The sequence below is a fragment of the Panthera onca genome, chromosome E1 (assembly GCF_046562875.1).
Source record: "Panthera onca isolate mPanOnc1 chromosome E1, mPanOnc1 haplotype 2, whole genome shotgun sequence".
NCBI lineage: Eukaryota > Metazoa > Chordata > Mammalia > Carnivora > Felidae > Panthera > Panthera onca.
The window spans coordinates 45212135-45229340 of record NC_138352.1 but is presented as its reverse complement, the minus strand read 5'-3'; the positions used below and the strand labels follow the sequence as shown (position 1 = coordinate 45229340).

The following is a 17206-nucleotide window of genomic DNA, read 5'->3' as shown; positions in this document are numbered from 1 at the left end:
GTTTTTCTATTTCTGCAAAGAACATCATTGGGGTTTTGATAGGTATTGCATGGAATCTATAAATGGCTCTGGGTAGTATTGACATTTTAACAATATAGTGTCTTCCATTACATGAACATAGGATGTGCTCCCATTTATCTATGTCTTCTTTAATTTCTTTCAGCACTGTTTTGTAGTTTTCATAGTACAAGCGTTTCACCTCCCTGGTTAATTCTTAAGTATTTTATTCTTTTTGATGCTACTGTAAATGGAATTGTTTTTGTAATTTCCCTTTCACATTCTTCCTTGTTCATGTATGGAAATGCAATGGAATCTTGTGTGTTGCCTTTGTATCCTGCCACTTTGCTGAATTCATTTATTAGTTCCAACAGTTTTCTTGGTTATGTCTTTTTTTTTAATTTTTTTAATGTTTATTTATTTTTGAGAGAGAGAGAGAGAGACAGAGACAGAGCATGAGTGGGGGAAGGGCAGAGAGAGAGGGAGACACAGAATCTGAAGCAGGCTCCAGGCTCTGAGCCATCAGCCCAGAGCCCGACGCGGGGCTCGAACTCACAGACCGTGAGATCGTGACCTGAGCTGAAGTCGGACGCTTAACCGAATGAGCCACCCAGGCGCCCCTCTTGGTTATGTCTTTAGAGTTTTCTACATATAAGTTCATATCATCTGCAAACAGAGATTACTATTTGAGATTACTATTACTATTTGAGATTACTATTTCCTTTCCAATTAGGATACCTTTTATTTATTTTTCTTGCCTAAATGCTCTGGCCAGAACTTCTACTACTATGTTAAATAGAAGTGGTGAAAGCAGGCATCCTTCTCTAGTGTCTGATCTTAGAGGAAAACCTTTCAGTCTTTCCATACCATTGAGTATGATGTTTGCCAGGGGCTTTTCACATGTGGCTTTAATCATATTGAGAGAGTTTCCTTCTACTCCCAGTTTGTTGAGTGTTTGTAATGAAAAGGTGTTGATTTTGTCAAATGCTTTTTCTGCATCAAGTTGAAATGATGAGGCTTTTCCCCCTCTTTATTCTTTTGATGTGGCATATCACATATTACATTGTTGCATAACAGTACATATTATGATTTTCATGTATTGAGCTATACTTGCATTCCAGGAATAAATCTCATTTGATCGTAGTGTATAATCTTTTCAATATGCTTAATTTTGTTTGCTGCTGTTGAGGATTTTTGCATCAATATTCCTAAGGGATCTGATCTGTAGTTTTCTTGCGAGTGTCTTTGTCTAGCTTTGGTATGAGGGTAATGCTGGCCTCAGAATGATTTAGAAAGTGTCTTCTCTTCAATTTTTTGGAAAAGTTTGAGAAGGATTGGTATTAGTCCCTAAGATGTTTGGTAGAATTCATCAGTGAAGCCATCAAGTGCAGGGCTTTTCTTTATTGGGAGGATTTTGATTACTGATTCAATCTCCTTACTAGTTATAGGTCTATTCAGATTTTCTCTTCATGATTTAGTCTTGCAGGTTTTGTGTTTCTAGGAAATTGTCCATTTCATCTGTTATCCAATTTGTTGGCATACAATTGTTCATAGTACTCCCGTATAATCATTTTTATTTCTGTAGAATAAGTAGTAATGTCCCCACTTTAATTTATGATTTTGGTAATTTGAGTCTTCCCTTTTCTTAGTCTATCTAGCTAAAGTTTGTCAATTTTGTCGATCTTTTTGAAGAATTAGCCTTTGGTTTCATTTCTCTATTGTTTTTCTATCTCTGCTCTAATCTCTATTATACCTTCCTTCTGCTAGTTTGGATTTAGTTTGTTCTTTTTCTAGTTCCTTAAGTTGTAAAGTTACATTGTTGATTTCAGATTTTTTTTTTATGTATTTATAACTTATAAGTTTCCCTCTTAGCACAGTTTTTGCTGCATCCCATAAGTTTTGATGTTACTTTTGTTTTCCTGCATCTCAAAGTATTTTCTAATTTCCTTGTAATTTCTTTTATCCATTGGTCATTTTAAAAGTGTTAACCTCCACAATTTTATGAATTTTCCACGTTTCCTTCCTTTTGTTATTAATTTATAATTTCATCCTGTTGTGGTCAGAGAAGATACTTTATCATATCTATCTTTTAACATCTGTTGAGACTTAAGTGGCCTACAATATGGCCTATCCTAAAACATGTCCCATGTGTGCTTGAGAAGAATGTGTATTTTTTTGTTGTTGGCTAGCGTGTTCTATATATATCTGTAAGATCTAGTTGGTTTGTTAACTCCTCTGTTTCCTTACTTATCTTCTGTCTGGTTGTTCTATCCATTATTGTGAGTTTTTGAAGTCTCCAATTATTGTTACAGAATCGTCTATTCTCTCCCTTCAATTCCATCAGTTTTGCTTCATATATTTTGGTGGTCTGTCATTAGGTATATAAATATAACTGTAATATATTCTTTCCCTATTGAACCTTTTGTATATAATGTCCTGGTCTCTTGTAACCTTTTTTGATTTAAAGTTTACTTTGTCTGATATTAGTATAGCCACCCCTGCTCTTCTGTTTACTATTTGCATGGAATATCTTTTTGATCTTTTCACTTTCAATCTATTTATGGCTTTGAATGTCTCTTATAGATAGCATATAGTTAGATTATGTCTTTTTATCCATTTCCAATCTCTGTCTTTTGATTGGAGAGTTTGATTCATTTATGTTTAAAAATTTTTTTAGTGTTATTTTTGAGAGAGAGAGTGAGTGGGGGAGGGGCAGAGAGAGAGGGAGACACAGAATCTGAAACAGGTTCCAGGCTCGGAGCTGTCAGCACAGAGCCTGATGTGGGGCTGGAACTCATGAACCGCAAGATCATGACCTGAGCCAAAGTTGGGACGCTTAACCGACTGAACCACCCAGGCGCCCCTGATTCATTTATGTTTAAACTAATTACTGATGAGATCGTCTGTCATTACGCTATTTGTTTTTTGTCCCACATTTCTTGCATTACTGTCTCCTTTTGTATTTAGTTGATTTTCTGTAGTGAAATGTTTAAATTATTTTCTCTTTTCCTTTTGTGTATATTCCATAGCTATTTTCTTTGTGGTGACCATGAAGATTACATTTTGCATCCTAAATGTGTAACACTCTAATTTGAGTTTATACCAGCTTAACTTCAATAACAATAAAAAACTCTCTTCCTTTACAGCTTCATCCTACCCCTATTAATTGTTGATGTGACAGAGTTATATTCTTGTGTATAGTGTGCCCCTAAATATAAACTAATGATTCTTTTATATACAGAAACTCTGAAAGACAGAAGACAGTAGGCCAATATATTCAAAGTGCTAAAAATAAAAAATAAAAACCCTTGTCAACCAAGAATCCTATATCCAGAAAAGCTGTCCTTCAAATGTGAGGGTAAGTTAAGACATTCCCAGAAAAACTAAAGCTGAGGGAGTTTGTAAGCACTAGATCTACCCTACAAGAAATGTTCAAGAAATGCTTCAAGTTGAAATAAAAGAACACTTCATAGTAACTCAAAGCCATATGGAGAAATAAAAGATCTCAATAAAGGTAAGTCCATGGGCAATTATAAAAACCAGTATTAGTTTTTATACTAATTTTGGTTACAACCATTACAATGGTTTGTAACTGCACTTTTTGTTTTCTCCATGATTTAGGAGATCAATACATTTAAAGCAAGAAAACAGCAGTAATTAGTATAAAAGTTAGTGTTACTGTAACTTTGATTTATAACTCCAAATCCTGGTTTATTTTTTACATAATTTAAGAGAGTAATGCATTAAAAATATTATTAGCTTTTATTTTTGGCCACACTTTACATAAAGATGTAATTTCATGACAACAACTGAAAGGGGTGGAGATGGAACTAAAGGATCAGGTTTCCATTCTGATGTCAATACCATATTCTGTTAATTATTGCAGCCTTATGCTATGCTTTCACATCTGGTAGGACACATCCCTCCTCCTTACTCTATTTTTTCAATATTATTTCCAAATATCTGTTAAGTCACACATTTATAGAAGGTCCTTTAATTTTACTCCACTATACAATTAATCATATTCAGTGGGACACTGGATTTTTACTTATATAACTCCCAGAGGACCAACTTATTTCTAAGTTCTTGGGAGGCACATCTCTAAAATCCAATTCTTTTTTTTTTTTTTAAGTTTATTTATTTAAGTAATCTCTACACCAAACATAGGGCTTGAACATAGAGCATGAGATTAAGTTACATGCTCCTCTGAGTGAGGCAGCCAGGCACAACTAAAACACCCTTCTAATAGCAACCTATAAAACAGTACTATTAGCATCCAGAAAAGGGCCAAAAGCTACGTATTTGAAAACAATAACAACAACAACAACAGCAACTAAAATCTAATCTGGAAATTTCTAATAATCAAATTTTCCAAGGGGAAAATTCCATTCAATAGTGAGCCAACAATAATTTATTAGCCATCTACTATGTGTCTAGAACCGTTTATGTATTTATTATGTTTCCACATATTGAGGAAAAGTGAAGGACTCCGTATACTCCAAAAACTCAGCACCAAACCCACCGGACAGATGTGAGGATGGGGACTAAGTTCATAAAGGATATATCACCATCAGTTTTAACTTAAATTTGCTCTTGGTTCACTTCCAACAGTGCGCAGGGCACTCTTGAACTACAGCCTCAGGGAAAGCTACTCTGTTTTACTGTGAAGTATACAAACATGTTTGCTCCAGTATGGTCTTGAGCAGATCATGGAACCCTGGCACCTAACAGTTACTCCATAACCAATAAACATTATCTACCAACATTATTATTGTTAATGTTGGCCAATATTAGTGATTATAAACCACATCAGTGAGAGTTTATGTAGGACTTGTAGCCTTTATGAATACTAATAGATAATGCTGTAATATCACAACTCACTATTTAACATGATATGTCTATCACTCCATACATTTTTTTTCCTGTGGGTCCTGGACACAAAGTCCTTACATTTTTATGTATGTTGGTTTTGTTGCACCAATTAAACGTTTTTGAGAGGAAGGACTATGTATTACAAGTCTCCGTATCCCCCCAAGTTTCTTATACACAGTATTATTTGTAAAGTAATTTGCTTTGGTTTTGCTCTGGTTACAATGGCAAGCAAATGTTTCCTTGTTTCAAAGTAGTCAAATAGATTTGTACCTTCCTATTTTATTTGTGCAGGGTAGAATTCTGGGATGCTAATAAAAACTGTATGATATGACCATCCTCAACAGGAACTATCCAGTTTTCACAAACAAAAGACCTATCATTCACTTGCTAAGAATAAAATGTTAGCTGGTAGCTGGCTAGTACTGCACAACAGCACATAGAACTTCTAAGAAAAGGTTTTTATTCACATGTAAAAGCTCCAAACTTGAGGCAGATGAAGGTATATCAATCCTCTAAATACCATGCCAGACACATGTATGCATCTGCCCAGGAGTCACTAGAGGCTAAATTAGAGAACACGTGATCTTCATCTTCCCACAATTTCACTCCTCTAAGACACAAATGATGTGAGGTATACAATCCAAAATACTCAGAAATGATGTTTATTCACTTTAAAGGGTTCAAAATATCTTGGACTTTTACTCCAACCTGTACTTTCATCATGTAAGTAAATTCTAGCTGGAATGGGAATATGGCAATCCTGGCCAAGAGGAGGGCATTATTTCTGTTCTAAAATATGGATGACTGGTGCCGGCTTATATGAGAGGTGGTAGCAGTCATTGCTTATCTGTCAAACTTTATAACAGATATTGAAGCCTCTTTGGGTGGCAGTTCCTCTCCCAATAACTAAAACACAGAAATATCTTACACAGCTAAAACCTAAATGGTATTAAAAGTAAACATTTTATTATATAACAGGAATTAAAGTTTTCAAAAATCTGTACCAACAAAACCAAAACCAAAGCCATTCTGGGAACAATGAGAAAATTTTACAATAAAAGCTACCTTTCACTTTTCAGAAATCTGAACTGAAAACAGATGGTTAACTGCGGTGCAGACAGGGCCAGCCATTCTGTCTATTGTGGCAGCTGAACAAAGTGTGAGCTACAGAATCACTGCCCTGATGGTGACTGAAGCAGATGAGGAGAGACGGGAGCTCACAAGCAGGATGCTCAAACTCAGGCCAGGAGTTCATGTACGATCCAACTCCCATCAGTCTGACAAGTCACTCTGATCCAGCACGATTATCCTGTGTATTTTTTAAACACACACAAAAAAAGAGTTTCAAGTGAGTATCTATGTTTTTAAAGACACAAACAACAGTTTCCTTCTATTCAACTGAGTTCAAGGGAAGGGATTTTGATCTTTATAGTCAAGGGGGATAATCAATTAGTATGTCATGGGAACGTACAATGACTACAAAGCAATTGATAGCATCATCCTGTCCTCCCTCTGTCCAAAACTGTTCTTGTGCTGACTCTACTGATGACTTAATCAAATCTGGCATTAATTTCACCTTGTATTTTAATTAGCTGTAAATATTAACACATAAAAAACTGAGCAACTTTGAATTAATTATCAAACAACTTTATCAATAACTTTAACATTAATGTTTATTTACATGCTGATAAATGTTTAAAGCCTGTTCATGTGGTCTATAGACAGTGAACTTGGACCTACAAACATATGCCAACTCATTACCTGGATGGTTCAGACCAACCCAGTCGCTTCCAAAAACAGGGTTTTAGTTCCTCTTGATGAAATATAGAAAGAAGAAAACACAACCAGGTTACTTTCTGGGTCTAAAGGTGCCAGTATCCAGAAATTGCTTTAGTGCTCTCTCTCAAGTTTAGGGTGGACTGTTTTACCGGTAATAGTTGTTTTCTGCTAGAGACAGAATCTTTCCAAAAATAGTTAATGGGCTTCCCCACCTAACATTCTGCAGCTCCCTGTCACAGCAATGGATACTAATGATGTTAATTCACAAAGTCTCTGCATTATGTTCTCAGTGAATTCGTGTTGAATTCGTGTAGCTAAATGCTTACACACTCTGGGTCCTGTGCCAGTCCAGGGTCCCAGAGGAAAAAGAATACACTCTCAGGCCCTTTAATGAAGTGACTACTTACATAGGTATAGTCAGAGTTAAGGGAGCAAACAAAGGATGGCAAGGCACCCAGTGACTAGCAGCAGTGGGAAGCCATTATCAATGCTAAGTCAAAAGGGACTAGGGTGGAGCTAGGGCAGAACAGTTACTGGAACCCAGTGAGAGCTGGAACTGAGGACAGGCTGCCTTACAGAAGCTGTGCTGGTGAAGGGACACCACTTCTATCCAGAGATAAGGTGCTGAAGTAGGCAGGTAGGGGAAGTAATACCCAACCACTCCTCTGCCCTCTTCCCACTGGCCAACAGGAAGCCTGCTGGCCAGAAAGCCCAGGAGATAGTTCACAAAGCACAAAATAGGGCAGAGAAAGGAGAATGAGAATGAATTGGCGAAGGAATGAAAGGGATACCAGGTGTTCTGAAAAAATCAGTATCTCTAACTTCTTAAGTAGGAGGAACTTAAATATAGGAGGGTGTCATTTGTGAATGGTGCCTAAAGTTCTATCAAAATAGTTTTGAAATTAAGATCAATTTACACCTTTCACATTACTTGTAGATTCCACTTAAATTCCACAGTTTATAATTCCTTCTCAGATTCTGCAGCCTCTGTGTGAGCTAAATTTAGAACTCTTTTGAAGACATTAGACAATTAGAAGCAAAACATCTTTCTAGACAATGTGCAAGACAAGATGATGAGATTGGCCAAAGGCTTGCTTTAGAAATAAAATTGGATGTTACTGTTTTGTGATTAAGGTATAACTGGCAATTAACAGAAAACCTGGGCTGAACTACAGGAGGAAAGCATAGAAGGATTATGTATAGCATCTGGGAAATATTTCTAAATAACTCTGATGCTCATCATAGCCCAAGGACTCCAGGTTACATTATAAACAACCATTCATTCATACCTTCTTCAGAATTGCCTAAAAAGCTGTCTGATTTCCTTCTCTCTGACTTGAAGCTTTCTTCCCCTTTTCTCTTCTTTTCACCAACTTCTTGATCCTTGGTATTTGCCTCCCTTCAAAGACAATGATTTGGGGCATCAAACCATATGCACAATGGCCAGGGTAACAGGACTACTCCAAAGGAAACATAATAGCTATCACTAATGGCCAGGCATTGGCACATGTGCTATAATGTACAGTAAGCCATTTAATTCTTATCACAACTATATAGTTACCATTACCATTCCCAGCAAGTAATAAGGAAACTGAGGTACACAGAAGTTATATGCCTCAGGAGTCCTGGATCTGGGATCTGACCCAGGCAGTCTGATTCAGACTCTATCAACCTCTAGGCTATATTATCTACCTCCCTTCCCAACAAAAGCATTTCACTTATGTTGTAATTGGTGCCCTTTTTTGTAACCACCATTTATTTTATTACCTTACTTCATTTCCTGAAACTCTCAAGTATCTCTGATTGAAGTATCTAACAATTTAAGACCATATTTGCCAAACTAGTAAGCAGAAATCATCTCCCCTGCTCAAGTGTAAGCTCCTGAAGGGCAGAGACATCCCACTCCTCTGCTCCTGCAGCACAGCACTTGGTTGTCAGCACTCAACAGATGCTGGCTGAACCAATTTGACACTGTACAGGGATTTTTATTCTTTTTTCATTTATTAAATCTTCAAAACAAAATATGTAAAACAAGAGAGAGAATAAAGCCACCTAAAGCAAAAACGATTTTTTTTCCCTCCTAACCTCTAATAGAATCATAGGTTCTAGAATTGGAGGAAGCCTTCAGGTTCTCTTCCACCTCTGTCCAAATGCCCAGAACCAGAGTTGTCTAGCCTGTGCTTGAGTGGGAGGAGCTGTTGATAAACTGTAAAGGCACCTGCTTTTTCTATCAGATAGCAATAGCTATTAAAAAGCATGTGCTTTACTGGATAAAATCTCTAACTGCAGTTTCTAGTCACTAGCTCTGCCCTTTGGGGCAGAAGAGAGTAAGCTGACTCTCTCAACTTTACATTTCAGGTATTTGAGGGTAACTATCAAATATTCTCCACTCCACCTGCACTTCTCCAGCTGAGCCTCCCTAACTCCTTCAGCTATTCTCACATGATATGGTTTTCAGACCTCTGACTATTCGATGGCCACCCTCTTCTGTTTGTCAACATCGCTTTTAAAATACGGCACCCAGGGGCACCTGAGTGGCTCAGTCAATTAAGCATCTGACTCTTGATTTCGGCTCAGGTCATGATCTCACAGTTCGTGAGCTTGAGCACATCTGGCTCTGTGCTGACAGTGTGGAGCCTGGTTGAGATTCTCTTTCTGCCCTTCCCCTGCTCTCTCTTTCTCAAAATAGATACACTTTAAAAAAACAAGCCTATATCTTTAAAATAAAACAAACAAAAAATAAAATAAAACAAACAAAAAATAAAATAAAATAATAAAATAAAATAAAATAATAAAATAAAATAAAATAAAATAAAGTAAAATAAAATAAGATAAAATATTGCACCCAGACTCTGCACTGACAGTGCGAAGCCTGCTTGGGATATTCTCTCTCTCTCTGCTCCTCTCCCTCACTCTCTCTCAAAATAAATAAATAAATAATTTTAAAAAGTAATAAAATATTGTGCCCAGAAAGTAACCCCACACTGTGTCCTACGAGTCCTCTCTTTAGCATGAGACATCACCTTGGCCTGGGCAAGACGCTGTTGTTTGTTCAGCATTAATGCTGCATTGACCATTTTAGCAACTGCATCAATGAGGCTTCATGGAGTCACTATTTATGCCTTCTTCAAGAAAAATTTTTTGAATTCTTACCATGTCTCAAAATGCATGCTAAGTGCTGAACATATAAAAATAAAACGACATACTTCCTACCTTCAATAAAACCAGTGAGGAGGAGATTCCAGTCAAAAATTCTCCATTAGGTCAGATCCCTTGCATTCTACACATCTGAATGCTCACTTTCATCTTTTAGAAGCATTTAACATTTCCACTTGTCAAGACCATTTTGAATCCAGTCTATCACCTATCACATTAGTATTCATTCTTAGATTTGTGTTACCTAAAAATTTGATAAGCATGCCTTTTCTGATTTAATTCAAATGGCTGATGAAAATGTTGAAGGTGACAAGGCCAAGGTATAGCAATCTTAGAGGCCTCTCTGTATACTGATATCAATCTGCTAATCAGTATCTTGAGCACTGTGTGTGGAGGAAGAGGGGCAGACAGGAGTCAAGGCTGGCTTATCTACAAACACTCATTCTCCAAAGAGTCAAGGTATTTTTTTTTTTAAAAGACTAAAATCTAGTCCTCCTTCTTGACAAAAAAGAAAATGACCCCCTGATGGAAAACAATAACCTTGTAGAGCCTCCGGGGAGATCCTGTAGCTCCGTGCTGTCCTCAGGTGGCTGTAGCCATCTTTCTAGGTCCTCATCAAGAGTAGAGTGAGCTCTGTCCAAGGACAAGTGAAGAGAACTGAGACAATTCTTATCCCATGACAAGGAGGTACAGTGTTTTAGAGTGGGAAAGGACCTTAAAACGTGTGTTTTCACTGTACAGATAAGAAAATGATAGCTAGGTGAGATTGTATTTACAGTTGCAGAGGTCACTTACATACAATTCAGATGCACACCAAAAACTTTCTTTAGCTTCTTAATAAAAAGCTTCAGCACCCATGAGAATAGCCACCTCCCAAAGTCCAATGCCAGACTCAGTCTCCATTCTAGGCCATTAAGTTAATTTCCACCCTGGGCTAGAACTGTACACTCATTCCTATAAGTTTTTTGAATGAAGAACTGCCTCTGAAGCTAAAGGATGCACAGTGTTTTCAGAAGGCCTGAAAAGTCCCACTCTGGGCATCTATCTATGTCCAGCACAGCCAGCCCTTTTGGAAAATAATAATAGTAGCTAACTTTTGATCACATGTAAAGTACTTAATACAACCAAGTTTAACTCAGACTTCTTGAGCTAATCTTCCTTGGCTTGAATAATGATGTAGATTTTTACTGAAGGTGTTTTGAGGAGATGAGAGGACTGGAGTTACATCATACATTATAGATAAAAAGATTTCTAAAACTTTTAAAATGTATTTCTCTTCCTCTCCCTTTGCCCTTGTCTTTTCTGTCTCCCCAGGACCTTCCTTGCAGGTCCCAGGGCTCATCTCCTCTTCCACCTCCCAAACTTTCCCTTCCAGGTCTCTTTCTTTTTCTTCCTCATAGAGAATAATTTAGCCTTTAAAGAGTGGGACAGGAACTAGATTCACTACCTAAAAGTTATTCGTAGCACTCTTCTTCCTTCCCTTCCTCTTCTATAGCAGCTGAAAAGCTAAAAACTCAATTTCTAGTCTCCCTTGTAAATGAGGGTGGTCATGCATCACATTTGGCCAGTGTAATATAAGTGGGCATCTGCTTTCCAGATAAAAAAAGGGGCAGAGTCAGAATATTCCTTTTCCCCACCTGCCTGGTGTGTAGATAGCAGCGATCCTGAAACCAGGAGGTGACAAGTCTGAAAATAAAAGCCAACATAGTAAGGTAGCAGAGCAGGAATATCCAAAGAGTCTAAGTCCCTGGTGGCATCACTGAGCTGCTACACCAGGCATGACCTGCCAACCTGTGGGACTGCCTCCTGTGTGAGACAAACTCATTTAAGCATGAAGGTAGAGTTATCCATCATTTGCAGTTGAAAGAATTCTGCAGGGCTACCCTAAGGATCCACAGGACCAGGATTAGGATAAGGCAAGTGTTGCAAGGACAAGTTCAGATCCTCTTTTTCTTCAACAAAATTTAGATACTTTGCTCATCTTTGATTTCTTGGCATCAGTTTTTATTTTTTAAAATAATGTATTCAAACAATTTATCTTGACTCTGAATTTTTTGGTGTCTCCTTTAATTTTGTGCCCAAGGAGTGTCTCACTCGCTTCATGCCAGTCCTGGCCCTGAATGATGGTTAGGGCAAGGTAAGAGAAGTCAGGAGGCACAGGAGGTGAGTCGAAGTGAATCGGGAACAGAATCGGGTTCCTTGAGGCAACCTTGTGTTTTTAGACTGAATTGTCTGGATGGCTGCCCCCATTTTCTCTTATCTGGCCACAAAGATCTAAAACTTCTCTTCCAAGGCCTTTAATTAAAATGTTTGGGGGCACCTGGGTAGCTCAGTTAAGCGTTGGACTCTTGATTTTGGTTCAGGTCATGATCTCATGGTTGGTGGGATCAAGCCCAGTGTCAGCCTCATCTGCACTGTGAGCACAGAGCCTGCTTGGTATTCTCTCTCTGCCCCTCCCCCACTCATGCTCACTCACTCTCTTACACACACATACACTCTCTCTCTCTCTTTCTCTCTCAAAATAAATACAAAAATACTTTTAGGGGTGCCTGGGTGGTTCAGTTGGTTAAGCCTCCAACTTTAGCTCAGGTCGTGATTTCACGGTTTGTGAGTTCCAGCCCCACATCAGGCTCTGTGCTGACAGTGCAGAGCCTGCTTGGGATTCTCTCTCTGCCCCTCCCCCACTCACTCTGTATCTCTCAAAAATAAATAAATAAATTATTTAAAAATATTTTTTAAAAATTTAAAAAACAATAAAACGTCTTGAAAGAAGCTGAAGCCTGTGTCTGCCTTACAAAATGAAAAACAAAAACAAAAAACAACTTGGCAAAAAAAAAATATTAAAAAATGGGTAAAGGACTTGAATAGTTACTTCTCCAGAGAAAATATAAAAATGGCCATGGATACATGGAGAACTGGTGGTTCAGTGGTAGAATTCTTGCCTGCCAAATGGCCATGGAGGCATATGAAAAGATGCTCAACATCACTCTTAATTAGGGAAATGCAAATCAAAACCACAATGAGATATCACCTCATACTTGTTCCATTAGAATGGGTACTATCAAAAAAACAGAAAATAACAAGTACTGGCAAGGATGTAAAGAAATCGGAGCCCTTGTGCACTGTTGGTAGGAATGTAAAATGGTGCAGCTGCTGTGGAAAACAGTATGGTATTTCCTCAAAAAATTAAAAATAGATTTACCATATGATCCAGCATTACCACATCAGGTTACATATCCAAAATAAATGAAAGCAGGATGTCCAGGAGAAATATTGTATACCCATATTCTAGCAGTATTATTCACAGTAGGCAAAAAGGTAAAAGCAACCCAGTGTCTACCAATAAATGAACAGATAAACAAAATTTGATACACACACACACACAGACACACACACGCACACACACACTGTAATTCAGCCTTAAAAAAGAAGGAAATTCTCAGGGTGCCTGGGTGGCTCAGTTGGTTGAGTGTCTGACTTCAGCTCAGGTCATGATCTCAGTTTGTGAGTTCAAGCCCCACATTAGGCTCCGTGCTGACAGCTCAGAGCCTGGAGCCTGCTTCGGATTCTGTGTCTCCGGCTATCTCTCTGCCCCTCCCTGCTCTCTCTCTCTCTCACACACACACACACACACACACACACACACACACACACACACACGCAATCTCTCTCTCTCTCAAATATAAATAAAGAAGGAAATTCTGTTGGCTGCAGCAACTTCTTACTCAACACATCTCCAGAGGCAAGGGAAACAAAAGCAAAATGAACTATTGGGACCTCATCAAAATAAAAAGCTTCTGCACAGCGAAGGAAACAATCAGCAAAACTAAAAGGCAACTGATGGAATGGGAGAAGATATTTGCAAACGAAATATCAGATAAAGGGCTAGTATCCAAAATCTATAAAGAATTTCTCAAACTCAACACCCAAAAAACAAATAATCCAGTGAAGAAATGGGCAAAAGACATGAATAGATACTTCTCCAAAGAAGACATCCAGATGGCAAACCAACATATGAAAAAGTGCTCAACATCACTCATCAGGGAAATACAAATCAAAACCACAATGAGATACCACCTCACACCTGTCAGAATGGTTAACATTAACAACTCAGGCAAGGATGTGGAGAAAGAGGATCTCTTTTGCACTGCTGGTGGAAATGCAAACTGGTGCAGCCACTCTGGAAAACAGTATGGAGTTTCCTCAAAAAATTAAAAATAGAACTGTCCTACAACCCAGCAATTGCACTACTAGGTATTTATCCAAGGGATACAGGTATGCTGTCTCAAAGGGGCACATGCACCCCAATGTTTATAGCAGCACTATCAACAATAGGCAAAGTATGGAAAGAGCCCAAATGTCCATCAACTGATGAATAGAAAAAGAAGATGTGGTATATCTGTACAATGGAGTATTACTTGGCAATCAAAAAGAATGAAATCTTGCCATTTGCAACTACGTGGATGGAACTAGAGGGTATTATGCTAAGTGAAATTAGTCAAAGACAAATATCATATGACTTCACTCATATGAGGACTTTAAGACACAGAACAGATGAACATAAGGGAAAGGAAGCAACAATAATATAAAACAGGGAGGAGAACAAAACATAAGAGACTCTTAAATGTGGAGAACAAACAGAGGACTAATGGAGGGGTTGTGGGAGGGGGGATGGGCTAAATGGGCATTAAGGAATCTAGTCCTGAAATCACTGTTGCACTATATGCTAACTAACTTGGATGTAAATTTAAAAAATTAAATTTAAAAAGAAGGAAATTCTGACCATGTTGCATGGATGAACCCTGAGGACAGTATGTTAAGTGAAGTAAACCAGCTACAAAAAGTCAAATACTGTATGATTTCACTTACGTGAGATATCAAGAGTAGTCAGAAAGCAGAATAGTGGTTGCTAGGAGCTGAGGAAAGGGAGCAGTTGGTTTTTAATGGGCACAGAATTTCAGTATTGTAAGATGAAAAAGTTCAGGAGATCGGTTGCACAACAATGTTAATATACTTAACACTAGTGAACTGTACACTTGAAAATTTTATGTTTATGTGTATTTTATCACAATTACAATTAAAAACAAAAAACCTTTAGGAATAGGGGCTATTAGGCTAGTATGAAGAAAGACCTTTTTTCCCCATTCTTATTTGTCAATATCGGAAGAAAAATGAACACACTAATACAGTTTATTAACTTTTAGAAGCCCAGCTTTTTCTGTTACCTCTCTGTGTCCTCTTCTAGATCCTGAGTTTCTTTGGTCCAGAGCATACTGCTATCTTCTTTTTTACCGTTAGTTTCTTGTTCTTCTAAGTGCCTTTGATCTAAAAATGGTTGAAAGACTTAACTTTATTAGAACAACAACAAATTGAGAAAACCTGCCTTGAAATGGAGTGCAAAAAATTAAAGCTAATCAGTGGTCCCTGAAGTATATATTGCACTACTTCTTCCCAGGAGAGCAGGGGCCAGGTGGCAGTCTGCAGGGTGCCTGCATTCACAGAAGCTGCTTCTGGGGTCTTGGGAGCTCTCTGGTGCCAGATGAAGCAATAGGAAACCTTACCTGTGCCAAGACTCAAGAGAGACAGAAAAAGCAGAGGAAAGAGAGGGCACATAAAAGAGGAGCCAAGACACCCTGAAAACAAATTGCACTGATTCACTTTGGGTGACCACCCTATTCTCACCTGTAAATGTTTCTAGGTTGGAGCCCCGAGGAAAGAATTTGGGTGGGGAAAGGTAGTTAGTACCCTTTAATGTATGCCAGGCATTTTACAATACTGTCTCATTTCATCCTGCCAATGGTCCTATGAAGGGAAAGTTTGTTCAGTATCTTACAATGTACCAGACACTGTTCATAGAGCTATTGTGTAAACCAGGAGGTAAGAATTATCATCCCCATTTTATAGATGAGGATGACAGAGGCTCGGAGACATTAAACAGCTTAATGAGGTGGAATTGTGCCTGACCTCAATGCCCACAGTGTCCCACATGTACCATTGTGCTGCCAAGGGCAGTGTTATAGCAAGGACCTGATGAAAAGGGTCTGGGCAGCTGGCTTACCATTTACAGTGACACCCAGATAACTTGCTGTGTTCTCCCGCAACACTGTGGATGAGGCCTGCTGTCGCTTCAAGTGCTCTGTCACAATAATACAAAAGCAAAAGACAACTTATTTCTTCCTTCAGATGTCATACCATTCTCTAGGGCAGTGGTTCTCAAAGGGTGGTCCTTGGATCAGCAGCCTCAGTATACTCAGTACTTAGATATGCAAAGTCTTAGACCTCATCCCTGACCTACTGAGGCAGAAACTCTGGGGGTGGGGCCCATCAATCATATTTTATAAGCCCTCCTGGTGATTCTGACAGCTGATAACCTTTGAGAACCACTGGTCTAGAGCATTCAATTCTATCCAACACTAAAAATAAAAATAATAATGATAACAATGATAGGTAACACTTGCAAAGCCCTAGATGGCAGTTACTGTTTTTAACTTACACACATTCATTCAAGATTCATGTTCACAATCTTCATAACAACCTTACAAGACTCATCGTGTGATTGTCATTCCTGTTGAGCAGATGAGGAAATGAAGGTAAAGAAAGGTTGAGGACCTAGCCTGGAATCACACACAGCGTAAGAAGCAGAGATAGGATTTGAACCCAGGATGTCCAGCTCTAAGATTTATGCTGTTAATCTTTATTTTATACTCTGTCAAGTTTGTAACACATCAAAGGAGGTTCCAATTTCCCCCATCTCTGTGGCCTATATTTCCTATTTTCTTACTTAGTTTATGAAAAGATAGAAGGCAAAGAAAATAATTTCCATTTCCTAAAGAACTGACCATTACACCAAGACAAGCATCTGCCAAACTGCATACTGCTTTGCATTTGTGGCTGCACAGTATCCTTCAAGTGCTCCCCACAGCAGAGCAGTGAGACAGCTGCGAGGCGGCACACACAGGGACCCTGGACTCCCTGGTGCAGCCCTGTTGTGTGCAGGCACAGGGGTCTCTCTTCCTGCAAGTCAGGAAGCAGGCCTTTCCTGGCAGCTCCTGGGCATCAAGGGGCCCCCATTTGATCACTTGAAATAACTTGAAATGGGGCGCCTGGGTGGCTTGGTCGGTTAAGCGTCCGACTTCAGCTCAGGTCATGATCTCACGGTCCGTGAGTTCGAGCCCCGCATCGGGCTCTGTGCTGACAGCTCAGAGCCTGGGGCCTGCTTCCGATTCTGTGTCTCCCTCTCTCTCTGACCCTCCCCCGCTCATGCTCTGTCTCTCTCTGTCTCAAAAATAAATAAACGTTAAAAAAAATTTAAAAAAAAAAAAAAAAAAAAAGAAATAACTTGAAATAAAAAATTCATTTTTATCCTTGTTAAAGATAGTCCTTTATTAATCTTAAAAGATCA

General features: G+C 38.6%; 1 protein-coding gene and 1 long non-coding RNA gene across 7 annotated transcripts in view; one reads left to right on the top strand and one right to left on the bottom strand.

The window, feature by feature from the left end:
- Positions 1-17206, top strand: part of LOC132687926 (uncharacterized) — a 29242-nt gene that overhangs the window by 4366 nt on the left and 7670 nt on the right. Inside the window, exons 3-4 of the long non-coding RNA XR_009614342.3 lie at positions 3239-3511; positions 5949-6217. This is a non-coding gene — a long non-coding RNA (uncharacterized LOC132687926). The remainder of the gene's footprint in view (positions 1-3238; positions 3512-5948; positions 6218-17206) is intronic.
- The window catches only part of TEX14 (testis expressed 14, intercellular bridge forming factor), a 122109-nt gene continuing 110716 nt past the window's right edge, over positions 5814-17206 (bottom strand). For all 6 annotated transcript variants that reach the window (XM_060646546.3, XM_078437359.2, XM_060646547.3 and 3 more), the window contains 6 exons: positions 15863-15940; positions 15030-15129; positions 10345-10437; positions 7938-8047; positions 6631-6682; positions 5814-6178 (listed from right to left, as the gene is read on the bottom strand). In XM_060646546.3, the coding sequence (XP_060502529.2) occupies positions 6142-6178; positions 6631-6682; positions 7938-8047; positions 10345-10437; positions 15030-15129; positions 15863-15940 (470 nt within the window). In that variant the 3' untranslated portion in view covers positions 5814-6141. The remainder of the gene's footprint in view (positions 6179-6630; positions 6683-7937; positions 8048-10344; positions 10438-15029; positions 15130-15862; positions 15941-17206) is intronic.